Source organism: Trachurus japonicus, unplaced genomic scaffold (genome assembly GCF_045865225.1).
Source record: "Trachurus japonicus isolate A0001 unplaced genomic scaffold, Traja_1.0 AP030063.1".
Lineage (NCBI taxonomy): Eukaryota > Metazoa > Chordata > Actinopteri > Carangiformes > Carangidae > Trachurus > Trachurus japonicus.
Genome location: NW_028220196.1, coordinates 10,885 through 38,630, shown reverse-complemented (window position 1 = coordinate 38,630; position 27,746 = coordinate 10,885). Strand labels below are relative to the sequence as shown.

The following is a 27,746-nucleotide window of genomic DNA, read 5'->3' as shown; positions in this document are numbered from 1 at the left end:
CAAATGAATATTTAGTGTGTGTGTCTAATAGAGATCTGCTTCATAGTACAGAGTGTGTGATAGTGAACACAGTCAACTTTGACTTCAGCATCTGACCTGGAGTCAGCAGAGTTTCTGTCCTCAGGAGAGACAGTGAGACCTACAGACGACACAGAGACACTGAGGAATCAGACCAGATCCAGAACCCAGGATACAGAGGTTCAGTGAATGTGGTGTTGAAGGTGTGGAGGTGGATCAGTCTGTCAGAGGAGACACTGTAGAAGGACAGAGTGCCAGCAGGATAGTCCACATACACTGCTACTCTGTTAGTGACAGAGGAGGAGAATATGGATGTTTGTCTGTTGCTGTGACAGGCAGAGTAACGACCATCAGAGCAGATCAGACTCCAGGACTGATCATTTTTTCCAAACAAACAGTCTTTTCTGTCTCCTTTCTTTCTGATTCCTCTGTAACTCACTGATATATGAACCCGTCCTCTCCATTCGACCTCCCAGTAACAGCGACCAGTCAGACCATTTCTACACAGCAGCTGAGGCCTGTGGTCAAATCTGTCTGGATGATCAGGATATGACTGATCCTCTGTCACATATGTCACCTTCCTGTTGTTGTCAGACAGTTTGAGCTGTTTGTTCACTGTGTTCATGTCCAGTTCCAGTTCACAGGCATCTGATGGAGAGAACAAGACACAACACAGCTGCAGTTTATCATCTGTTCATCTACTGTATCAACAGCTTCATTGACAATTGTGTTCCTCTGGGTAAATAAATAAACAGAGCGGATCATCACAACGGCACAGTACGTAGTGTCAGCACAGCAGCGACATGCAGTCATCCACCCTCACAGTCCTGCTCTTGGGACATCCGCAGCTGCTTTTTAGTCCCAGTCAGTCCCTGGTTTCATCTGTGTTAATTCAGTCAGGTCGAGTTTCCATTATGCACGCAACAGTCATCAGATGCGACGGGACAATTGATATAGATATTAATTTATGTGCTGATTCAGATAGCTACATTGTCCCCTAGGGGGCTCCGTAACATTGAATAGTGGTCGTTGTGATTTTTTATTGCATTTAAATGTGCCCGGAACTGTGGAAACCTGCCTGTGAGGTCTTGGTGACGTGTGCACACTATGCGCCGGTCAGCCAAACTACCACTGCGCCGGCTGCACTTTGCCTTGTGCTGAGAGTGGTTGGAGCTGGCGGGCTTTTGCCGGACGAAATTACCACTGCGCCGCGCTGCGCCACCCTGCGTTGCGCCACGAAATTAGAGCCCCAAATCTCAAACTGACGTCTGCTACACACAAGTTTCTCAACATTCTGGATGTGACTATCTAATCATGAAGCTCATCAATATGACTTTGATTGGTGATTTGAAATTGTAAATTGGGAGATCAATGTTGACACCAGTTCATGTATTTAACAGTGTGTGTTCTGATCACTTTAATCATATTTTCAACATCTTTGTGACATTAATTATATCCTGTTGTGATTAGGGTTTCTGTTGGCTCCACTGTTAATAACATATCAAGCGTAGCATTAGTTCTGGCAGGCCATGACGTCAAGCTCTAAATCAGCACAGCGTAGCTGTCAACACCGAGCAGATCAACTGATGGCTCAGCTGACTCCCCGTGGCCGCTTCCTATTGGGGAATTGCACTCAGAGCGCGCTATTTAAACTGCTCTAGCCCGATGTCACCTTCCTTCTGCTGCTTCCTCAGCTGGCTTATTTGCAACCCACCTCCACCTCAGCTCCTCCTGTTATCTGTCATGAACCTCATCATTGTATCTTGTTGGTTGCTCTGCTCTGTTTGGGTTTTCTTTGCTGCTGCGCTCTCTGCTTATGCCGTTCATGATGGCTCATGAAGGGCAGGAAGGTGTGCTCTTCCTACCTCAGGCTTTCCACGCAAGCGCGTGGAAGAACAGGGGGTCCCAGAACAGTACCATACCGCCAAATAAAACTCGTGCAAGTAAATACATTTTATTTTGACATCGTGGTCCTGACAGAAGTATTGATTAGTTTCATAGGATCAATGTGATTGGTTTGTTGTTTGTGGATTTTAAATTGATTGGATTCTAACATTTTTCCAGCCACACTGACACAAACGAAAACTGAATCCTGAATGAAACTCTGGAGAAATCAGACTTTGTACGTCTGGAAAATATAAAAATCTAGTGTAACACGTGCAGCTGTGTTGTCATGAATCAAACATAAAACAAACTCACATTTCCTCAGACTAGGTCTCAGTCTCTGAGGTCCACAATGATCCACCCTGGAGGAGGAAACAAAGTTAAGATCAACTTCATCCACCTTCACTCATCCACCATGAAAAATTAAGCAGAGTCCATCTGTCCATACCTGAGAGTGTCCAGTCTCCAGTGTGGATCCTCTAGTCCAGCAGACAGAAGATTCACTCCTGAGTCTCCTGGATGATTGTAGCTCAGGTCCAGCTCTCTCAGATGGGAGGGGTTGGAGCTCAGAGCTGAGGCCAGAGAAGAACAGCCTTCTTCTGTGACCAGACAACCTGACAGACTGAACACATAAACACAATTTTTTTGTGAAATAAACGAAAGCCACCACCACCTACATAACCAGGCATTAGGGCTATTAGATGCACATTACAACTACTATCCAGATGCTCAAGGACACATTGCAGTGCCACAACACTGAATGTTGTTGCCTTTGTAGCATGATGTAACATGATCCTTACTTGAGAGTTTCCAGTTTACAGTGTGGACTCGTCAGTCCAACAGACAACAGCTTCACTCCTGAATCCTGCAGGTTGTTGTTACTCAGGTCCAGTTCTCTCAGACCAGAGGACAAGGAGCTGAGGACTGAGGACAGAGCTTCACAGCTTCTCTTGGAGAGGTTACAGCCACTCAGTCTGGAGAATGAAGAGTAATTAACACCAAGAAAACTTTTGCCAAAAGTAAAATATTAAGCATACATAACAGGTTTTGCATCTACGTACAGAGCTTTGTTTGAAGCTTTGACCACTGGCAGCAGCCTCATAAGAGCCTCCTCTGAACCAGAGTATTTCTTCAGGTCAAACACATCCAGATCTTCCTCTGATGACAGTAAGATGAAGACCAGAGCTGACCATTGAGCAGGAGACAGTTCATCTGTGGAGAGACGTCCTGATCTCAAGGACTGTTGGATCTCCTCCACTAGAGAACTATCATTCAGTTCATTCAGACAGTGGAACAGATTGATGCTTTTCTCTGGAGACAGATTCTCAGTGATCTTCTTCTTGATGTATTGGACTGCTTCCTGATTGGTCTGTGGGCTACTTCCTGTCTTTGAAATCAGGCCCCGTAGAAGAGTTTGATTAGTCTCCAGTGAAAGACCCAGGAGGAAACGAAGGAACAAGTCCAGGTGTCCATTTGGACTCTGTAAGGCCTCGTCCACAGCACTTTGGTAGAGGAGTGTTGGTTCATGTTTGTCTCTAATCACCATTAACCACCGATAGGTTGATTGTGCTTTTGACAACAGATTGATTCCATACATTATGAAGGTCAGATGAACATGAAGAGCAGCCAGAAACTCCTGAACACTCAGATGGACGAAGCAGAACACCTTGTTCTGGTACAGGCCGCTCTCCTCTCTAAAGATCTGTGTGAACACTCCTGAGTACACTGAGGCTGCTCTGATATTGATGCCACACTCTGTCAGGTCTGATTCATCGAAGATCAGGTTTCCTCTCTGCAGTTGTTCAAAAGCCAGTTTTCCCAGAGACTCAATCATCTTCCTGCTCTCTGGACTCCAGGGTGGATCTGTCTCAGCTCCTCCATCATACTTGATCTTCTTCACTTTGGACTGAACCACCAGGAAGTGGATGTACATCTCAGTCAGGGTCTTGGGCAGCTCTCCTCCCCCTCTGGTCTTCAACACCTCCTCCAGAACTGTAGCAGTGATCCAGCAGAAGACTGGGATGTGGCACATGATGTGGAGGCTTCGTGAGGTCTTGATGTGGGAGATGATCTCTCTGGACTGCTCCTCATCTCTGAACCTCTTCCTGAAGTACTGCTCCTTCTGTGGGTCAGTGAACCCTCTGACTTCTGTCACCAAGTCAACACACTCAGGAGGGATCTGATTGGCTGCTGCAGGTCTTGTAGTTATCCAGAGGTGAGCAGAGGGAAGCAGTTTCCCCCTGATGAGGTTTGTCAGCAGCACGTTGACTGAGGTGGACTCTGTCACATCAGTCAGGATCTCAGTGTTGTGGAAGTCCAGAGGAAGTCGACACTCGTCCAGACCGTCAAAGATAAAGACGACCTGGAACTGATCAAAGCTGCAGATTCCTGCTTCTTTGGTTTCAGAGAAGAAGTGATGAACAAGTTCCACCAAGCTGAACTTTTTCTCTTTCAGCACATTCAGCTCTCTGAAAGTGAATGGAAATGTGAAGTGTATGTCCTGGTTGTCTTTGTCTTCAGCCCAGTCCAGAGTGAACTTCTGTGTTAAGACTGTTTTCCCAATGCCAGCCACTCCCTTTGTCATCACTGTTCTGATTGGTTCATCTCTTCCAGGTGAGGCTTTAAAGATATCTTCTTGTCTGATGGTTGTTTCTGGTCTGTCTGGTCTCCTGGACGCTGTTTCAATCTGTCTGACCTCATGTTCATCATTGACCTCTCCAGTCCCTCCCTCTGTGATGTAGAGCTCTGTGTAGACCTCGTGCAGAAGAGTTGGGTTTCCTGCTTTAGAGATCACCTCAAACACACACTGGAACTTCTTCTTCAGGTTGGATTTGAGCTTATGTCGACAAGCTGCAGCATGACTTTCTAAATGAACAAGCAACAAATAAAATAATCAATCAATTATATCTGATATGATAACTATGTATAAACATTTCCTTTCAAACATATTTTCCCCTATCATGTCAGTAAATGTCTCATTTCTCCATCATGTTGAATGTTTAGAGAAATGCTCTTACTTTTCTGCAGACAGTCAGCCAGGTCCTCCAGCTTCATTCTCCTCAGGAAGTTCACTGTGATCTTCAGAAATGCCTCTCTGCTGCTCCTCTGCTCTTCATCCTCAACGTCCATAATCTCCTCATCCTCCATTTTAGGCTGTAGAACCCTCTGGATTCTCTTCAGCTCATTCTTCACAAAAGTGACAATGTTTTCCTCCAGCAGCTGGAACAGATGATAAAATGAACATTGAATTTAAACTGAATAACACATGTGATTCACGTGTCAGTCTCAAATCCTTCCACATTAAATCTGTGATTTTTAAACAGTAACAGTGTGATTGTACATGTACAAACCATAAATATCGAGTCCAGGTCTGGTTGATGCTGCTGGGCAGACTGACTAGTTTGGACCTCTGAGATCTCCTGCTGAGCTCTGCAAAGAAAAGATCAAAATCACAGGGAAATTAATTACTAAATGAGTTTAAATTCCAACATTGATGAAGCGAGGATGGAAACTGACTCAGACGACTCAGTCATCACTCTAGAGAAATAAAGAAATAAGGATGGTTCACAGAAGTCACAAAGTTAACCTGTTCGCGCAGGCCCCCTAGTGGTTGGGACGCCGGCGTCCCAAATTAATTAACACATGAAAGGCATCCTTTATACAATGAAAGTAGGCATGGTGTAATGAAGATTTCAACACAGACATTTTAAGGACACTTTTGGCAACATGTAGAAAAAAAAAGAAGTTTCTAGGTGCTACGGTTTTTTCACAGTCACTGAAAATGTTAGCCTAGAAATCTAGACGCACCCTAGCTGCAGCAAATATATTTGCTCCATAGGTGGGTCTAGAAACGAGCCATAGGAACATTTTGAGTCTCGAACACCGTTTGTGTTCACCAATCACAGCGCTCCATCTGTTTAGAGAGTTGTTGGGCGGGCTTAATGCGATGACGACATTTAAAGTGAAATTCTGGCGTAAGTGTAAACCATGGTCAAACACACCGTAACACCGAGTTAGACCCCCCCCTTGAGAGATCAATTTGCCCGACCGCTACATTCACGAGATCCACCAACAGCCACACACGGCGCTCTCCGGATCCACTGTCTGACCGCAACCAAAACGCCACCATTTGCCCAAAATAATGCTCAGAACTGCACCAAATGTCATCAATAGTACACACAGGGTCCCAGCACGTAGTACGAGTTGTCAAACATCTGCTAGCTTTGCCTGTTTTCTTTAGCAAGGAGATGCAACTCAACTCACCTACTTCTCCTCCGGGAGCCGCTCGTTGGTGAGGAAGCCCTGACGAGTCGATGTAGTGTATTATTCACCTGAACTTTTAGCTTTAACATCATGTATTATGTTTATTTTTTGTATGTGTGCCTTTTTTTGAGAATTGAAGGAAAGTGTGAATTGGTGCTCTGCTTCATGGATATGTTTTGCTTAGAAGTAAACAAATCGAAGGTAGATGTTATAAGAGAGAAAGACGCACATACATTTATAGATATAAAGATGTTGCATTAGGTGTTTAGTTAACAGTAATAGATTAGATAGTGAGTGGCTCTTGTGAAATGTACCCTAGGAGAATATCTTTCCTGTTGTTCACATTTTTCCTGTGAGAGCCTTGCTTAAGTTTATGTTAGACTTGTCCGGAGTATGAATGCAAGGTCGTAAAACTCTATAGGCTAGATCCTGTCTCATGTCCATAGACGCAAGACATGAACTGTGTATGTTAAACACTTACAGGAATTGTTCATGTTATGCAATGTTGAACACTTAATGCCTATTATGGTAAGCTATATCCTTATGTTGGGAGAAGGTGGAGTTTTGGAGTTAGAAAGTATATATGATCATGGTGTTGAGCCATTGGGAGGAAGATCTCACTTTGGCACCAGGGATGCTTCAGGATGCGGCATTTTTTGTACACTGTTCTTCTACTTGTTAATAAACTTCTTTTTAAATACAAATGAAGACGTGTCGGCGGTGATCCCTTCTTTTCATCAACACATCAATATACCACAATTTTGGCGTCACGAACTTGGGCGTGTTTGTGGCCCTTTCAGCGTTTTTCTTCAGCTTCGACCAGCCGACTTCCGCACTGTCCGCGGCTTATTAAAAGGGTGAGTTTTTCACAATATTGTGTGCTGGTTTGCTCGTTGGAGCTGCTGTCTGCTGCTGGGTCACACCGTTAAAGATCTTTGTGTGGGTGATTGTTGTTCTGATGATTAGAAGAAGGTTATCGTTCTAAATTTATCTAAATTAGGGGGTTTTTGGTTTTTGTTTGTGTTGCAGGCAACGCAAAAAGGGGGGAAGTAGAGAATCAAGAGGAAAAAAAAAAAGAAACCTAGGACAATAGAGAACTAAGGATAAAGAAGAGAATAGGAATATAGGAAGAATATAGGAAACTTGAAGTAAAACAGGCCTACAGATAAGAGTAAGAGTAAATAAGAGAATGAAGAAATAGGAAAATAAGAGAAGAAGAAATAAGAGTAAAAAGCTTGAGTTAGTAACATGAGTTGAACTAAAAAGCAGCAAAAATTGGTGACGGCGTCTGTGATCTACTCAGTAAGACATGTGTATGATACAGTGCAAGAGTTAGATATAGTTTCCTTTAACTACTAAACATAAAGAGTTACGTAGAGGAGCCTGTACACCTAAATAGTAAGACATGTGTTTTTGGTCGCTATGTGAAAATTGGCTTTAAAAGGAATTGGTTTTAAATGGAATTGGATTAAAGGAAAATTAAATAAGAGTAAAGAAAGAAGAGAACTCCTGGGCCCAGGGGGGAATTTGGAAATTTTAAAAGTAACAAATTATAAAGAATAAGAACAAGGAAAGAAAATAGAAGTTAAGTGAAGGATTAAAAGAGGACAATAAAGAGTAAGCCTAAATGATAAAAAGAAGATAAAAGAAGAAAATGAAATTGAAATAGTTTTCTAGTTAAAAAGAAGTTAAAATTTAGAAAGAAAGAAGCTTCAGCCATTAGGTAGAGACATATGTGATCACTTACCGGTACATTTGAATGTTCTGTGTTTGTTGTCTGTTGATTTTTGTTGTATGTATGTGGCCAATGTGATAGATTCTATGTTGAATAAGGCATAAGAGGTAATAGAACTTGAGAAACATAATAATAATAGTAATAGTAGTAATAATGATAATATATACATTAATAGGAATTTATGAGATAAGATATTTTGTCTAAATGAACTTTAAAGGACGTTTGATAGAATTTATGAGCTTTCTATGGGGATTTTTTGGTAGAGATCTGTTTAGAAGACTTTGGAAAATAAATCTGTAAGAAACTTATGAACCCTGGAAGAAGAACTTTTTATGTGGTGGAGAATTTTTTGATAAAGCCTGATTAATTTTGGGAAAACACTTATTTGAAGTGAGAATGTTTTTATAAAATTATAACGTTCAAAAGTTATAATACAGAATTTTTGAAAGAAAGGAAAAACTTGCAGTAGGAATGTGTTTTGTGCATCTTGTGATTTTATAAAGCACTGAACTATTTGTCTGTCTTCCTTTCATGGAGCGAGAGTTCAAGGAGGAGACCAGAGCCTAAGAGGTGTGTCTAGAGGAGGACAGAGGACAGCTGGCTTGGATCACAAGGATTGAGGCTTGCGGACGACAGCGCATGCATCTGTAGCCAGTGATTAAGGCCAGTGTGATTTTATCCACAAACTCTTTGTAATAGAATACCTGCTTTTAAATGAAAGTGTGTACATTTGGTTGCACATTTAATTTGATTGGTAGTTTGGATTAACAGAGTGCATTCATTTGCTCACATACATAAAACCCAAAATTGTATGTTATTTGGAAGGAAGACTTGGCAACTGACTGATTAATCAAGGCTAACTGATGTTGAGCTTTTGTAATTTGATAGATCTGATAAGACTTTGAATTCCTTTGAAGTTATTTGTTTCCTCTTTCTTTTGCTGACCTTGGCAATACAGAGGTTATAAATGAATTAATCAATAAAAATAAACTAAATAATATTTAATTAGTTAAGTTAAGTTAAAGTTAAGCACAAGAATAAATGGGAGCCATGACATTGATAAAATAGATGTAAACAATCTAAAAGTAGTTACTGCTGTTGAACTAGTGTAGTAGAGTAATTGATTATCCATGGTTAGTGGAAGAAACTCTCAATAGAGATATAATTTAAACAATAAAGTTGCTGGTGTTCATATATAAGGTGATCGGAAAAAATAAAATAATAAAAATAAATAAATAAAAAATCAATAAAAGATATTTAAAAAATATATATAAAGAGAAGAGACAAATAGAGCTTGACATTCTCCAGTTGCTTGAAAAGGAGGGTCAAAGATGGATAATGAGAATCCTTCATTTTCAAGAAGGCATGCCAAGAAAAATCCTGTTTCTAGGGAAGAAGAAGAGAGACGACAAACTTTAAGTAGGATTGATAAAAGTATAGATCAATGCCTTAAATATTTGGACCAATACACCACACCAAAAGGCCGGAGATTGTTACAGGAACAATTACAGGACTTGCAAATGCAAAAGAAAAAGTTATTGAAAAAAGCCTCCCAAAAATCACCAAGGAACGAAGATAAGTCTGATAAGATCTGTCCAGTGGTTATCAGAGGACAGAATCTGGTGTATAAATCTTGGGATGATACAGTTATGCAAGATTTATTTGAGAAATTACCCATTCTCCAGGATGGAGCACATCCTTGGATTTTAAAGTTGGAAGAGATTATGTTGGGAACGAAGCCTACCATGGGAGACTTTAAGAGACTTCTGGTAAACATTATTGGGGTACCAGCCATGGAAGAGATTTTACAGAAAGCTGGATATAATCGATATGTGGGTTCTACTGTGAATGATTCAGAGCTGTTTGCAGCAAATAGAGGTCGACTGTATAGAGCGTTAAGAGATACATTTCCAACAAATGTACACCCTGATAATATTCATGTTGAATCATTAGGACAAGAAGAAAATCCGAGATCCTATGTGTCGAGCCTATCAGTTATGGAGAAATGTTACAGGGAATGATCCAGAGGAGAGTCAGCTGGAACAATCAGTCTTGCGAGCTAAGATTCAGAAGGGGTTGCCCCTGTCAGTGAGGAGCAAGTTAGCAGAAGTGGTTGGCTTAGGGAGCATGACAAAGAGTGTTTATACAGATCACATAGCACACCAAGTAGAGCTGTATAGAAAGAAAGAGCATGAACAGAAGGAGCAAGATCAGGAGATCTTCAGAAAGCTCAATCAAATTCAATTGGTGGATAATAAGAAGGAGGAGAAGCAAGTAGTTATGCAGAACCAGCCTGAGACAAATCAGTTCATGCCACAGCCACAGCCACAGCCACAGCAACAGCCACAACTACAGTCAAATCAGTTTCAGTGTCCGGCACCACAGCCTTTATCAATTTTTCCTAATTCACAGCCAACCTTTGGTCAGCAGCAGGTATGGAGAGGAAGAGGTCGAGGACATTTAGGGAGAACAAGAGGAAATTTCAATCCAAATTTTCAACAAGTCCCTGAAGTGTGTTATAATTGTGGACTAGTTGGTCATTTGTCTCGTTCATGTAACAGAAAAAGAGGAAACTCCAGAGGAATCCCAAGAGGAGGCTTTAGAGGTCAGCCAATGACATTCTGGGGACCAGTGAATCCTTTTAGGGGTCCGGAGCTAGGATTTTAGGGAGACCTTTTACAAAAACAAATAGATCTCTGTTAGAAAAATCAGGAGCATACATCTATCTGTTCTTTTGGGAAGAGATGCTTTGTGTTCTGTGATGACACTAGCATTAAAACCAGTTAATTTGTTCTCCTTCTACGTCTCAACTGTCCATTGCATTGGCTGGCATATTATTAAAACATGATGTAAACATTTAGGAAGTGCAGGGTAAAATATCAACATCAGGATAAGGACATATTTTGACTTATACTTGTCTGAATGAGGTTAATGTTGCAGTGTTGAACAGCCACTCCTCAACACTCATGTGTTGTATTGTTTTGATTTTTGTTGATAGTAATGAAACCTCTTAGAATTCATAAGTTGTAGTTTAGCATTTATTGACCAAACTGACATGCATCAGATGCTAAAGTAAAGACAGTAAAATTGCACTGCTTTGGCAGTAACATGTAGTACAGTATGAGTATAATTTCTGAAGTCTAAACAGTTGTTGTTTTCATTCTCCATCTTTTCCTTCATACAGTTAAGAATTATTGTTATTGCCATAGTGTAATAAAATGAAACGTAGGCCTGCATAACAAATCTTTCTAGCATGTAGTGGTTTTAGTATTGTGTTGGTAAATGTTGATTAGTTGGTTTACTGTTGAAAAAAAAATACATTAATTATCCACAAAACTGGCTTTCTCATAAAAAAAAATGAAATAGGACAGAACATGACATGGTAAGAAAATTGTGTGTCTCCAGTACAAGTGTGGGATCCACTACTCACTCAGGTCAGTGGCCCAATTTGAGCCAACGTGTGAGGCTGCTGCCTCTTAAAGTTCCAGTGTAAAATGTATAATTAAATAATACAAGGAAAAATTTGAAATTTAGCAAGCTTACTACACTCATTGCAGCAACATACAGTATATCCAAAGCGCTTAATTTACACAATATGAAGTTGTGTGGTTACCTTAGAAAGTTGAGATAATTACAAACAGGAAGCTGTTCTTGTGGTTAGACAGAGGTGACACTTAAGATTCTATTGGTCTTTGGAGAATCATGAAGGATTGATAATAGTGCTCTTAGACCTCTTAGGTCTGACGATTCAAGAAGCACATGGGTTGGCCCATGTTGCAAGGGGGGAGGTTATAGTATGAATTTTATTTGCTTGTTTAAATAGATTGATTGGGTTATAACCAGGTGGATGCTCAGTCACTTGCCAAGTTAACCAAGTTTTGTCAAAAAAATTTTTTGCAAGGTTTTTGCCAAGTTTTTGTCTAGAGAAGTCATATATGAGGACTTCTAGATTGAACATTCTTAGATAATGGATGAGAGTCTGTGGATAAAATAAAAGAAAAAAAGATTTTGTAACAATAGGGATTTAAGTGTGATGTGTTTATGTGCGTTTGATGTTTTAATTTGTATTTGTTGTTTGTTGCAAAAAATACTGCTGTGTGTTTTCTGTCCTCTTAGAATGATATTGGAAGAAGACAACCATAAGAGTGATTCTTCAGGGACCCTGAGTTCCTGAAAAGATGTATCTGATTGTGGACAATGAAGAATGGACTGAACGTGAACTGATGAAGCCTACAATGGGAACCGGACGCTGCGAAGGAGCTGCAGTGTCTTGATAATGTGATTTTATGTTTTCATGTTTTCATGTATGTAAGTTTGCCATTGTCCATGATATGTTTTTGCTAGTATGTGGATATATTGAAACCTCAGATGTTTTCTTTTCTTTTTGACGTTTAGGAAGAGTAATGTTAGGCAGGGATAGGTCCAATGGAGGATCCGATGGGTTGACCAGCCTGAAATTGGATATTGTTTGATTTTATTTGTCTGAGGTCTTCATATGTATCTACTTGTGTTATTTCATATAAGCTTTAAGAATTCTTTATTTTTGATTGGTCTGGAGTACAAAAATGTGGTTGCCTAAGGCAGAGGGACCGTGAGAGAATTTCCTGTCTTGATTGTTTGATGGAAACTTCAAGGAAGATTGGCTGCCTGGCAGGTTTTCGCTCTCACACTCCACAAATTGTTTTATTGCTAATTATTGTTTTGTTGTTAGCAATATATACAGTATATATGTATCTGTTAGTTTCATTATGATAATCATTAAAGTGTATGATATCTTTTATGCGTCGAGACTCTACGAGCCTCGAAGGGGGGAATATGTAGTGTATTATTCACCTGAACTTTTAGCTTTAACATCATGTATTATGTTTATTTTTTGTATGTGTGCCTTTTTTTGAGAATTGAAGGAAAGTGTGAATTGGTGCTCTGCTTCATGGATATGTTTTGCTTAGAAGTAAACAAATCGAAGGTAGATGTTATAAGAGAGAAAGACGCACATACATTTATAGATATAAAGATGTTGCATTAGGTGTTTAGTTAACAGTAATAGATTAGATAGTGAGTGGCTCTTGTGAAATGTACCCTAGGAGAATATCTTTCCTGTTGTTCACATTTTTCCTGTGAGAGCCTTGCTTAAGTTTATGTTAGACTTGTCCGGAGTATGAATGCAAGGTCGTAAAACTCTATAGGCTAGATCCTGTCTCATGTCCATAGACGCAAGACATGAACTGTGTATGTTAAACACTTACAGGAATTGTTCATGTTATGCAATGTTGAACACTTAATGCCTATTATGGTAAGCTATATCCTTATGTTGGGAGAAGGTGGAGTTTTGGAGTTAGAAAGTATATATGATCATGGTGTTGAGCCATTGGGAGGAAGATCTCACTTTGGCACCAGGGATGCTTCAGGATTCGGCATTTTTTGTACACTGTTCTTCTACTTGTTAATAAACTTCTTTTTAAATACAAATGAAGACGTGTCGGCGGTGATCCCTTCTTTTCATCAACACATCAATATACCACATCGATCACCGAGTGCACCGGAGTTCCGCAGCTCAATCAACAATTACCTCATGGAAATACAATCAGAGTTTTGTTTTTTTTTATCTTGCATATCACTTTATAACTATTATTATCGAGTGCTGGCCACGATATAGGCGCAAATGAGCATTTTTAAGAGCTGCGGAACTCCGGTGCACTCGGTGATCGACTCGTCAGGGCTTCCTCACCAACAAGCCGCTCCAGGAGGAGAAGTAGGTGAGTTGAGTTGCATCTCCTTGCTAAAGAAAACAGGCAAAGCTAGCAGATGTTTGACAACTCGTACTACGTGCTGGGACCCTGTGTGTACTATTGATGACATTTGGTGCAGTTCTGAGCATTATTTTGGGCAAATGGTGGCGTTTTGGTTGCGGTCAGACAGTGGATCCGGAGAGCGCCGTGTGTGGCGATATTGCGGTATTTGCTGAAGTTGGTGGATCTCGTGAATGTAGCGGTCGGGCAAATGATCTCTCGAGGGGGGGTCTAACTCGGTGTTACGGTGTGTTTGACCATGGTTTACACTTATGCCGGAATTTCACTTTAATTGGCTTGTCAGGCTAACGTCATCCTGCTCTTTGCTCTGATTAGTCGTAGCGCTACCCTATTGCGTGCAGAGGCAGTTTGAAAGACAGCCTTCATCCCGCCCCCTGGATTGAGCCGAGGTCTACCGGTCGTTGCCACACTATACATTTTAATGATATAGTCTGGCTTGTCAGGCTATGAAAATGTCTCAGACAATATCAGACTACGGCAGCCCACAAGCGACGTCACGTCAACAATGAAGGTGATTTAAACATATGTACCATCTGTACATACACCTCTTCTTTCACCACCAAAAAATCGTATACTGTCATATAAACAAAAGCAAAGAACAAAAATACGGTTTTTATCCCATCAAAGTTTTAAACAAGCCTTCTCACTGAACACAAACAAACCTGGAAGTCATTTTCGAGTGCCGAAAAATACGGACATTCATCAGTCAAAGACCCACTAAAACACTGAATAAAATTACAAGCTTACCCTCTTCTTAAACCAACACTAAGGAACTTTTCAACCTTCATATAATATTTTCATAACTTTTGTGATGGTACATCGACTTATAACAGGTTGAATGACACCTCTGTCATGGCCTGAGGGGGTCTGTATCGCCTTCACTGGCACTAAGCAACTTTAGGAACCCGGCTCTCACTTAAGTTTCACTTTCACTTTTGCGAGTCACGATGAGCAGGCAATGCGGCACCTTTCCGTCGGATTGTGTATGTGTGTTTACTGTGAAATGATCCGCTGGTAACAGAAACTTAGTCTGGACGTCTTCTGTTAATTTCCATGCACCGGGAGATCAGGATGTTTACGGCGCTACGCGCTAGTGCTAGTGTTGTAGTCAAGACCACCTAACCCGAGACGAAGACAAGGCCGAGACCAGAGTATACCAAGACCAAGACAAGACCAAGACTTTGAGGGGCCGAGACCAAGACAAGACCAAGACTTTGAGGGGCCGAGACCAAGACAAGACCAAGACCGTGGAGGGGCGAGACCAAGTCCAAGACCGAGACCAAACAAAATAATTATAGTCTATTTGTCATATTGAAAAATAAATGTATTTCAAACTGTTGGTAAAGCCACGCAGCCTTGCAGAAGTACTTAACCCTTTTTACATGGTGCTTTCAAAAGCAGCAATGGTGCTCTTACAACCAATGTATGAAGAACAACACTTGAAAGGTGATTCTCTGATGGAAAAAAAAAAAAATACTGTAGCCTACATGATTTTTTTGTTGTTGTCATTTTTCTCAAAATGATTCAAGTCTCTCTCTCTCTCTCTCTTTCTTTCTCTCTCGCTCTCTCTCTCTCTCTCCCCCCCACGCCCCCCCCTCTCTCTCTCTCACATCTCACACACGACTTTTGATTGAAACGGTCAATATTCGGCTGATCTTTTGTCATCAGACAGCTTATCTTTATGTGTGTGTGTGTGTAGCTACAGCTTAAATTAACTGGGAAAAAAAGACGCTCCGCCGAGTGTAACATAAAGCGACATTCGCTGGTGGCTGGGGCGACGTCAAACTTTTACCGTCCCCTGGAACGAAAAGATAGATAAATGTAGGCTGAATAATAAAATTGAATGATTGATGACTTTGACGGCATCTCTGCCACAGCCAGTACCTTCCTTTCTCCCTCTTTTTCTCCTCTCTGACACGTAGGTGGCAGCGTAAACACTTTCAAAATAAAATACCGTATTGTTTCATTTTAATTCGGGAAGTTCTTGCGGTTTAAAAAAAAAATCACAGCAGCTGTGGTCTCGGCTGGTCTTGACAAAAAATCCCAAGACCAGCTCGACCGAGACCGAGACAAGACCGAGTAAAAATGCAGTCGAGACCGAGGCGAGACCAAGACCTTGAAAATGCAGTCTCGAGACCGGTCTCGAGACCAAGACCATTCTCGAGTACTACAACACTAGCTAGTGCTCATGGGAAATGGAGTCTTCCTTCAGGCAAAACACTACCGCTTTGGGCCACTGGCACCGCCAAACTCAACCAAAACTGAAAGTTCTTTAGTACTGCTTTAAAGCTGAAGATATCCTCAACAATACTGCCTGGTTTGATTTTATCCATTGTGACCAGATAATCCATAGTGTTGTCACGTTTCCCCGCAGTGCTAATGCTAAAGTCATTCTCCGTCAGACTGCGCACCCGCGTCGCACAGGTCTGGTGGCCTGTCAATCAAAGTCACGGGGGTGACATGTTTTTCGTCAAAAAGAAGAGACTCTAAGGTGTCACCTGATATATAATGATCCCGGATTGGGCAAATCTTAAGCCTACATCCAGCTGGTTCCTTTGGTTGCCTCTCCCCCTAGTGTCACCAAGTAAGCAATACAAGTCTCCACAAAAAGTTTAAGCCATCACTGGTGGTTGTGGGATGTTTACTTCTGGAGTTATAAAGGAAAATAACAATATAATACAGGCGAAAATAGGTCAAATTCACGTTTGGATGGGTTTTGGACACTAAATATTCATCCTCCTAAATTAAATTTTCAAATGGCATTTTACTTATGTAACTGGTGTTCCTAAAAGCCATCAAGTTTGTGATTAGCCCCAATAGGTTATCTGTTGGAAAAAAAAATCTCACTAAAATCTTGCAGTGTGCATTTTAGCCAAATTGGACAATTTTGGACAGGTTTGGCACACTGGACATCGCCAAGGGACACTGTTTGGAAAAACTCTATAGTGCCTCAGTAGTTTTACATATCAACCGAAAATTTGGTACATATGTGGACAGGGAGTGTGTGAACCATATATGTAAAATTCAACCTGTTTTATAATTAGGATTTTGAAATATCACCAAAAATGTCGAACTCGTTTTTTTTTTCCAAAAAAAATTGTATTTTCAGAAGCTCAATTTTTTATGGAATGACTCAATTCAATATTTTATAGATATATATGTGAAGGGACAAAGGTTGTCTTTCATTTAAGCCATAAACCATAGTTGTGGGATTAGTACTTCTGTAGTTATAAAGCTTTAATGCAGTGATACAAAGACAGGCGGAAATTGCCAAAAATGGCCTCTGCATAAAGTAACACCACAGTAACTGAATAGTGGCCAAAAAAGTTTCAATTTAGAAACACAGCTGCAATGACTAAAACGGTGTAAAAGTGCTGATTCTATGAGTCAAAATTTAGTGGAACAGATCCCTGACAGACAATCCATGAACGACTTTACAGTGTCAAAAGTCCTTGGCAGCAGAGCATCGGATTGCCAGGTCCCTGACACCTTTTGGGGAAGTGATTGTTAACTTCTTTCTACCCATTACACGTGGGAGAGAAACCAGTCAACACCCTTTGCAAAACCTCTGAGCTGACACAGCTACTGTATGGTCAACCACACATGAAGCCAAGGCCCAGTTCAAAGGTGTGAACAAGTCTGGCTTGGCTGACAAATTTAAAGTTTGAATGTCCTCATAAGTGGAAGTTAAGATCACAGATCACTTTGGATTCATATCATTGCTCAGTCAACTAAGGACTGCAGACTTTCAACTCCAACAGTAGCCACGTTTACATGTGCATTTTTTCTACAATCTGATTGTCATCATTCTGATCGTAAAATTCCAACTTCACTGTTTACATGGACGTGGAATAAAGTGATCCAATTAAAATGTGCATTTACACTCATCAAGCAATTAATCAGAACTCATTGACATTAGCAGTGAAGTTTTGCTGGTCAAATTTGTTGAAAACAGTAGTACAAAGAGAAGTTTTCCCCCTGGAAAACAAACACTTTCAACAAACGAACAAAAGACATCAGCAGCTAACTAAGAAGGTTGTCCCGTCCAAAAACAGATAATGAAGCTTTGGACCAAGACATGTTTGGTCTTTTAAAAGTCCAATTTTAACAAAGTTGAGTTTTCAAATCTTACTCATCAAAAGAGTGTTGTCCACTTTTAAAGAAGATAGGATGATCCATAGACCTGTCACTCTTCATGGACACACAGCTGGGTTCAGCAGGCTGTCCACCTTTAAAGAAGATAGGATGATCCATAGACCTGTCACTCTTCATGGACACACAGCTGGGTTCAGCAGGCTGTCCACCTTTAAAGAAGATAGGATGATCCATAGACCTGTCACTCTTCATTGAGACACAGCTGGGTTCAGGAGGGTCTGGTCTTTGCAGGTGCATCCTGATATAAAACAGTAAATAAAGATTTAGATTTTAACTTAATTTAATCAGTTAATTAATCAGTGGTTGGTGGTTAATAGTTGATTATAAGTTATTATACCTGATTACTAGTTTTGTGACAGTGAGTGTGAGTTACCTCTGAGCTTCGGTCTGGCTCTCATGTTCCCCCCACAGAGTGGTTTTAGAAGGAGGAGCTCCCTCCTCTCTGTCCTCACACTGATTCATAGCAGAGCCCACACCTTCACACACAACACATCACAACAACAACCGATTTTCAAAAGGTTTCATAACTTTTTTTTTTTTTTACAAATTTCACTCTAGCACCACCAAAATGTATTTATTAGCACCATGAAAGTGGTATAGTGGCCAACATTTATTTTTTGTTTGGTTTTTTTATTTACATAATGCAATGTAACACCTCATTAAATTTCCTCTAAATCCTTTTCAGTTTTTGTTAATTTCAGAATAGCACCACCAAATATACAGACTCCCCCGCACACGGATACTTGCACAAAAATCTTTAATGGCTGCAACAATTACGTCCTGTGACCTTTTAGGCCAAAAAAAGAGGAAAAAAAGTTATATTTGGGAATCTACACGTCCCTCTCCTGTCCAACAAATTGATGTACAAACCACTAGAATAAAATGACCTGGATGATTGAGAACCATCATGGACTGATGTACAAACTATTTCTCTTACTATAGCACTACCAACATGTATTAACTGACACAATAAGAGGACATTTACCCCATAGTAACTTTTTTGACATAATTTTTTTTCAAAATGTATTAATTGAATTGCAAGGGTTTGTTTCCAAAACTTTAACAACTTTTGAGAATTAAAGTCCTCAAAGTTTTGGACAATATGATCTGTGAAATGCTCCTTCATGCACTTCATGCCACTGAAAATGTTTCAACCTGTAACTGTCACTGACAAGACAAAAATCCATTGTACCACCAAACTTCTGTGCAGCTGGTGTCTTACTGTGTGTGCCATTCACTTTTAACAATTACTTTAACCACATTGTAATGCAAACTATTGAATGTTACTACTTCACACTATTCTTCGTAAAATCCATTTGTACAAAAATAATCATTGAACCGGACACATAGATCATGGAAATGACCTTTCAGTCACATTATGTCTGTGTATCTGAGTCACAAGATTGTTATGTGTTTGTATTAAACCTCAGCCAAGTTGATTCAAACTGTCCAACCAGTTCTGACCTTGAACGCTTCACTGATCACTGAGCTCAGGTTAAAATCAAACAACTCCCAACAGTAAAACATGAAAATCCTTCTCAAATCACTCTGCCTTAACTCAGAGGGAAACCAAAGAATACAACTCTTCAATAAAAAACTGAATCATTCATCAGATCATCCAGAAATGTTTCTACTGTCCCGTCAAACAACAGAGTGTGATGCTGCGCAGCAGGCAGATTTCTCAGGGAGGATTCTCACCTGCTGAACTCACCTCAGGTCGACTCACAGACACTTTCCACCTTCAAGTAGAAACATTTGGAGAGAAGAGGCTTCTCATTTTCCTCGCCAGTCCGGGGTCTGTGTTTAAGCTGAAGACGAGTCACATCCTCATAACTTTAGAGAATCAACACAACCTCAATATCAACAGATGGTGTAAGTAAGTAAGTAAGTAAAATTTATTCATATAGCACTTCTCACAGAGAAGACTCAGAAAGTGCTTCACAAGATACATAAAAACACAAACATCATACCAACGGTACACAAGTATAACAACAAAAGCAGCACCACATTTTACAGCGACCCAATACAAACCCCCGGACTCATTCAAATGCCTGCCTAAACAGATATGTTTTTAATTGTTTTTTAAAAGTGTCAGCAGAAGAAGCAGCTCTTAACACTAAAGGGAGAGAGTTCCACCATTTTGGCGCAGCAGACTGAAAAGCCCTATCACCTCTAGTTTTCAGTCTGCTGTGTGGAACACTGAGTAGTAGGCTTCCAGCGGAACGCAGTGACCTCATGGGGTGGTGAAGAGAGAGGAGATCTGCTAAGTATGGAGGGGCCTGGCCGTTGAGGGCTCTGTACTGTATGTGAGGGTGAGGATTTTATATTGAATTCTGAATTTTACCGGGAGCCAGTGCAAGGTCGCTAAAGGCGGGCTTACACTGCACGATTTTGCCACAATTTTCTTGTCCCAGACGAGTCGCAGCCTAATTTGCATAATCGTAGTGGGATCGCGGGGTCGTGAGCATAATCGGGACGTATGGTTAGTGAGGCTCTGCGTCACGTCCCGACGTCCTAAAGACGAGTCGTCCTCCCGACAAATTTCTGACATGCCAGAAAATTTCTCTTCGTGACGGACAATGTATGAGGTCACGATGCTGCACATACGACAAGTTTTTACTATGACAGATTGTTTTAGCACAGAGCACAGAGCCTTTATGAACCTGAATATGATGCTGAACTTCGTCAGATGGAGTTAGAACGGGCAGAAAGAGAGAGGAGGGACAGGGGAGTAAGCTGAAGTTAGACCATAGCTGTAGCTGTGACAGACAGGGTGACGGGGTGATGATCAGTATGCAGCGCAGTCCATGATGGAAGATCAGCCCGACAAATGTACACACACTATCAGACAATCAGCAATTGAGGACGATTATTTTTTTCTTGCCGTTACAGTATAAAATAGCGAGCCTACACCAGCCACGTCCACTGGCTCAACTGACTGGTGTGCAGATGGTAGTTAGATCTTCACATGTTGAACTTTTAAACAAAGTGCAGGCGAGAGAGAGAACTAGCGAGGCTCCTCTGACAGCTGCAGGTGAGCCGCAGGTGAGCTACACGTCAGCTCTCTCTCTCTCTCTCTCTGCAGAGAGCTGTGTCTGACGTAGCTTTCGGCAAGGACGTCCTTTCGGTTATTTATTTATTTATTTAGTGATCATGGTGTTTGGTGCAGAATAATCAATCAATCAATAAATAAATAAATTACGTCCTTGTCGGAAGCTGCGTCAGACCAGGAGGGGGGGGGTTGTGGATTCTACAGGTGAAGACCACTTCCGCGTTCAAAAAGCTGCTCTGTTTAATCAATATTCTGAAGCAAGATCTGATTATTAGCCATAACGCTGTAACCATCCAAGGAAGACTGTGTAACAATATTATGTGCTTCTGCTGAGTCCAAAAGCTCTGTGTAATATCAACTTTATTTTAAGAAAACACGCTTTGTTTCCAATGTCATATCACAGAGAAGCACTACATTACCCATAATCCTCATATTTATCAGCGACGTGTCTGATTGGTTGAGCTTGCTGTTACCAGCAAATGAAAAAATAAAACAAATTGAGCTTATATTATTTTCTTAAAAGGTCTTAACATCTTTTTTGTTTTCAACATTGAATAAAAAAAGAGTGCTATATTGTTAAAATTCAACAATAAAGTGCATAAAAGTTGGCTTGACTTCTTTCTTTTTTTCTTTTTTTTCATAATTTTCACCAGCATCTTTCTGGTCCACATCACATCACATTTATTGTAATTTTTAATTCAATGAGTGAAATGAGTGACATTTTATTTTTTATCTGAAAAACATTATTATGAATTCAAGGGTCAGAGGTCACTGATTAGTGTTAAATTTAACCTTTTTGACCCTGTTTCCTTGAATAAATCACTAAGACTTTGATGCGGGAAGCTGAGATTTTGATTTGATTTTGTTCAGAGCACTAGGGACAAAGTTTCTGTAGAATTTCAGACCTGTCGGACGTCCAGAAGGGTCACAGCTGACCGTCCAGGCTCGTTTCTCGGCCTTCAAAGCCTAGATTTAGAAGCCTTTTGTCTAATAACGTCTACATCCTTGGGGTTATAAGGCTGAAAGTTTCATGCATTTGTCCGGGGCCTAAGGCCATCCACCATGTGCAATTTCAAACCCGTGCGACCTTCACAAGTGTCAAAGGTCGCTGATCTGTGACCTTTTTGACCCCGTTTCCTTGAATAAAACACCAAGACTTTGATGCAGGAAGATGAGCTTTTAAATATGTGGTCCAGAATGTCTAGTAGATTGTGTGTGCAAAAGATTCAGAGCTCTGTGACATTCAGAAGGGTCACAAATAGCCAAAAAGCAATGCTCCTTTCTCTGACCTCATATTAAAGGAGAAATGCAATTCTTTAATAGCTTCCAGATGCTTTGGCCTATCAGGCTGAATTTTTAGCTAAAGGAGCTGGTGTACGATCAGGAAGTAGGGGAGCTGTGCATAAAGCCAATTGGTAAGTGTCAAAGGTCACAGGGGTCAAACATCAAAGTGAATCCAGCCATTCCTGCTTTTTCTCAACAAAACATACACGCTTTAAGTTATCATCATGAAATATTAATAGGTTGTATATCAGAGAGTCCTCTATCAGAATATTTTGGTCCCGTTGCTCTAGGGGCCCCAGGGGGCCCCGGGGGGCCACTTGGCTTTCCCATGCTCCCACAGAGTTGGGTCTCGGGGTGATGGATAAGGGCCTCACCATGAGTCCACAGGCCAAGTTTCAAGTGATTTGGTCGGTTTCTATGGAAACGGCGGCCTCAAGGATACAGAGGAATGCGACTGTTTGAAGCCCCGCCTCTCGAAAAGTAATGGCTCAATCAGGACCAAACACACATCTACGCGTTCGTCTTGGGCCCCCGAACCATATATTACGAAATCAGAACTGTACGACTTTTGGAAATGTGTTTTGTCTATTTCGGCTTTTCAGACTCAGAGTCTGTCAGACTTAAAGCTTGAGAGACCCTCTTAGTCAGAAAAGCCGAAATATACCTCTGCAATCACTCTTGAGTTGCCACTAACCATCTTTTCCAGGGCGTCCGCTCTGTTGTTTATCAGTTGCGAGAGAGAGGAGAACTGGGACAGGATGGCAGCCGTGTCCGTGTCTTCAACTCTTCTCTGTTTAACTGCAGGAGGCTTCGACGGTGTAATGGGTAGAGGTGGAAACTCTTCTTCCATGAGTGATACCTGTACTTGGTCGTTGTTCGCATCGAAGTAGTCATGCATGGTGTCAATGAGTGTATTCTTGGCTCCAGTTAGCCCGTCAGGAGCGGGAGGCGTGGGCGTAGCAAGCTTGCTAGGATAGTTAGCAGTGCTCGCTAGCATCTTCAAAGCATCACTTTTTCTTTTCTCAGAAGTTTTCGTTTTGGATTTCGACATTCTCCAGAAGTATCCGAGTGAAGATACAGTCGTTATCAATTAAGGTAGTTCGTCTGTTCGCACTTTACACTTTTAAAAAACAGTTAGGTTTGCGGAGCTCGTCCAAACGCGGGTGATTAGAGCGCCATCTTAGGCTCACCTATGCTGCTCAATCATTGTATGTTAATAATTCCATATGTAAATCTATTGATAGGATCGTCAGCAACTTCTTATGGAAAAACAAAACACACTACATGCGAAAATCTGTTGTTTTAAATGAATATGACAAAGGTGGACTAAATTTTATAGACTTCAGCTCTCTTAATAATACATTTAAGATAAACTGGATTAAACAATATCTAAAAAAATCCAACCTCTATCTGGAACTTTATCTCTCATCATGTCTTTTCCCATTTGGGTGGCCTTAAGTTCATTCTGCTTTGTAATTATAATATTCAAAAAATCCCACTTAAACTGTCCAACTTTCATCAGCAGGTACTTTTAGCGTGGGCGCTGATTTACAAACATAATTTTTCCCCACATAAATGCTATATTTGGAATAACTGTAATATCTTGTACAAGAATAAGTCACTATTTTATGATAAATGGTTCAACAACGGGATTATTTTAGTGAGTCAATTGTTTAATTGTAGGGGATTTTTGTACAGTTACTCTGAATTTCTCGCCCGTTATAATTTACCTGTAACTCCAAAAGAATTCGCTGTAATCTTTGATGCAATCCCATCTGGTCTGTGTATATTATTTAAGAATGCTAACCACTCTCCACCCTTGTCGTTGTCACCTTCTGATCCATTAGAAACCCCATTAGGTAAATTTTGCTTTTCTTTTAATAAACGTATGAATTCCAAGGTAAGAGCCCTGTTTCAGGGGGATTTGGTTTCTGCTCCTGCAGCAACATTTTACTGGAGCAATTTTGTTAGTAATATTAACTGGAAAAAAGTTTGGTCGTTACCACAAAAGTTTCTTCTAACTAATAAGGTAAAGGAAGTTTCATTTAAACTGATACATAGATTCTATCCAGTCAAGCATTTCTTACAAAAATTGAAGAATGATATTGATGTAAAATGCTCCTTCTGTGAAGCTCTTCCTGAAACATGTTCTCATTTATTTTGGTACTGTGAATTTACTCATGATCTGTGGAATGAGATTAATAGATTTATAGCTGCCTGTATTTTCCCAGACCTTGTCTTATACTATAAAAATGTTTTATTTGGTTGTTATGAACACAGCTGTAAAAATGAGGATGCTTTTTTTCTTATTGATCTGATTTTACTGTTAGCTAAATTTCACATTCACAAATGTAAATTCACAAGCAAAAAACCTAACTTCACTGTGTTTATGAAAGAAATGGAACAGTATATTTCAACAATTTCCCCCTCACAAAACAAAAAAGCAATCAAAACTCTGAGTGTATGCTGTTCTTTTAAGGTATTTACGTAATCTGATAACTTATTCTCGCACCTCTTTATTTTATTACTATTTATTTACTTTTATTGCTGCTAATATTATTTTTATTTTTCTCTCTCTCTCCTTTTTTTTCTTTTTTTTCCTTCACCTCTCATCTCTTTGTTAATGTTTTGTTCTCTCGGTGTTGTGTTGATGTTTACACCAGCAACAACGTATTGTATGGTATTTGCATTTGTATGTGCTGGTCACTTTCAATAAAGTTTTTTGAGAAAAAAAAAAAAAAAAAATGTGACGATGAGGGACAGTGACCGTTCGTCAGGCTGTTGACGCACTGGGAGTGAGAACTGCAAAATCCGACGATGAGGGATTCGCATTCAAGTCTATGAGTGGCCCTATTCGTCGAGAAACGACCTCGAGGGTACCCCCTCCACGTCAGTATATTGACGTAAGGGGCCTTGACCAAGCGTCAACCGTTTGACGCAAAGGGGTGAGACTGTGTTGGTAAAACAGTCCTGCAGAGAAGTAATCAGTTCTGTGCTGTCAGGGTCATAGTAAACATATAACTGGTGGTCATCTGCATACATATGATATGAGATGCCATCGAATTTTGAGATGATTTCCCTGAGAGGCAGCATATACAATGAAAATAGGATGGGCCCCAAAACCGAACCCTGGGGAACACCACAAGAAAAGGGGACCGACTCTGACTTGTGCGGGCCAACAACTACAGAGAAAGACCTGTCGGACAAATAGGACCTAAACCAATTTAGGGCAGTCCCTGATATTCCCACCCAGTCTCTCAGCCTGTCCACAAGGATGCCGTGATCTACCGTGTCGAACGCTGCACTCAAATCGAGTAGAACCAGGATTGTGCATTTGTTGGAGTCGGAGGCCATCATGATGTCATTTGAGTATCTGATTTTAAACCTCTACTTTTCCTTCAAAGACATTTTTTACGTAAATGTGTTGTGTGATTTTAATTATACATGAATAGATGCAGTGGCCATGGGTTTGAATCTCTTTCTCTCTCTTTTAATCCTTGCAGGTATTTGGTTGTTGTTAAAATGCACCTCAGACAAGTTCACTCAAGCTCTCAGACTAGTTCTTACATTGTTCTGTGATCATGTGAGCTCAGATCAACTCAAACTGCTGCTTGTTCTGCGTCAGATTCACTTAAAATAAAGCATGCAGCTTAACCTGAAATCATTCTTCATCAAGACTTGAGGATATTTATAGCAGCAAGCACCAAATAAAAACAGAAATCCTAAACCAGCTAATCATCATCAATAATTATTTATAATTTCCAGTCAGATAATTATACATCACAATGTGACCAGTGATCCTGTTCAGGCATTTACAGATTTCTCAGGTAGGATTCTCACCTAAAACCACTTCAGGTTGACTTTCAGAAGCTTTCCACCTTCATGTGTAGAGGAAACATTTGGATGAAAAGAAGCTGCTCATTCTCCTTCGTCTGGCTGGTGTTTGTGTGAGTTACACCCTCATGAGGGCACCTGTCTGGAAAAAACATCAGTGACGTCAAAACCACGTATAATTTGTGGCAGAGACACAATCTTTGGAGATGTAGTTAATGTCTGTCCACTAGATGGTGCAAACCAAACATTTACTGTTATATACGAATGTTAGCTACAGTATATATAGACGTATAGGCTAAATGAGGTGCAAATACGTGGCTCTGCAGACAGTTACCAACACACGAGTAGTCCATAGTCCATAGGTGATGATTAAGAAGGTTTTTTTTTCATATAAGTCTGTATTTAGTTTTTTCTAGGAAAATCCTACAGACCTTATTTCAATTATTTTTTTCCCACTTCCCCACACAATTTTCTTTAATATTTTCTGTAAGATTATTCAGTTCTCTCTATTGTATTATTGTCTATTGTCGACCCATATTGTATGTGTCACAGCAGAATGGTGAAGTAAACTTCAGATTGAAATGACAAAGGTTAATTATTATGAGTGAAGCCTTTGCAAGTATAAAGCCTAAACATAATCAACACATCTGGTCTATAGAAACAATTGTTCTTGTGTATAATAAACACGTTACCCTGCCTTCCACCGACCTCCTTTTTTTAGGCACAAATGTTACTTACTGTCTCTAAAACATTAGAGAAGCTGCTGGTTCTCCTTCGTCAGTCCTGGTGCCTGTTTGTCTGAGCAGAGGACGAGTCACAACCTCAAAACTCTAAAGTCCAAGCATAAAATAAACATGACAGTGTTGACTTAGCTGGTCCAACCTGTGGACAGAACACAGTCTGTGCCAAGAGAACCTTGAGAGTGTTGTGGAAAATCTGTCATATTGTGTCTCTTAATAAACCCCGGTTGCTGCTGAATGCTGTCTCGTTCCTGAGTTTGTGTGTGAGTGAACTAAGAAAACTACAAGAGCAGTAAAGTATTTTTAGTATTTGCCCACTAGATGGTGCAACTACACATCTAATGGGCAGCTCAGTTGGGAATGATGTAATTTAAAAAGTCTCACTGATAAAAGTCAACAAACATCAGACTCCCACTCCCAGAACCCAGTCCTTCTTCAAAGACACAGACTGCCACCATCTTGATTTATACACCTGGAGGAGCTGCTGCAATGTTATCTTCAGACACTGTCGCTATGCATTCATCATTTGGGGGGAATTTGATTTCTCCCTGAGCTCCAACATTAAGGGTGCATGCAAGTGTAACCAATGTCAATCTGGCCCTCTGCATTGTGTTTCTCAGGATTGCCCCAGGTGGGGTTCGAACCTTGGTCTCCCACACGGCAGGCGACGATGCAAACCGTTTTGCCAAGAGCTTAATGAGATGGGTGAGTGAGTGCACCTCCATTACACAAGGTTGCTTCAAGAACAAACTAAAACAGGGAAAGTTCAATTTTTAATTCAAAACGGGTTAAATCAAAATGCTTTATCACAAGCTAGTGGAGAAAGGGTAACATTTAGTACTGCAAAGACAGTAACAAGCACATTTTCTCTTCATCTTTGACCAAAGTGCTGTACAAAGGACAATTAAAATACACAAAATAAGTTGGTGACACAAAATAATACAGTACAACAATGTAAAAAAAATTATATA

The 27,746-nt window shown here is 40.4% G+C and overlaps 1 protein-coding gene across 2 annotated transcripts; it reads right to left on the bottom strand.

The window, feature by feature from the left end:
* LOC146960727 (protein NLRC3-like) lies at positions 1 to 26,851 on the bottom strand. 2 transcript variants are annotated; one of them, XM_085772115.1, is made up of 12 exons: positions 26,774 to 26,851; positions 26,080 to 26,177; positions 19,564 to 19,604; positions 18,239 to 18,341; positions 17,916 to 18,103; positions 5,253 to 5,329; positions 4,920 to 5,121; positions 2,964 to 4,767; positions 2,703 to 2,876; positions 2,351 to 2,524; positions 2,218 to 2,264; positions 1 to 666 (listed from the first exon to the last, which is right to left on the bottom strand). In XM_085772115.1, exons 4-12 carry the CDS (start codon positions 18,325 to 18,327, stop codon positions 140 to 142), a joined length of 3,282 nt encoding a protein of 1,093 aa, XP_085628241.1. In that variant the 5' UTR covers positions 18,328 to 18,341; positions 19,564 to 19,604; positions 26,080 to 26,177; positions 26,774 to 26,851; the 3' UTR covers positions 1 to 139. The 2 variants fall into 2 exon arrangements, with proteins under 2 accessions (XP_085628241.1, XP_085628240.1); XM_085772114.1 differs by lacking the exons at positions 17,916 to 18,103; positions 18,239 to 18,341; positions 19,564 to 19,604; positions 26,080 to 26,177; positions 26,774 to 26,851 and having other exon boundaries at positions 5,253 to 5,339.
* Between the last annotated feature and the right edge of the window lie 895 nt (positions 26,852 to 27,746).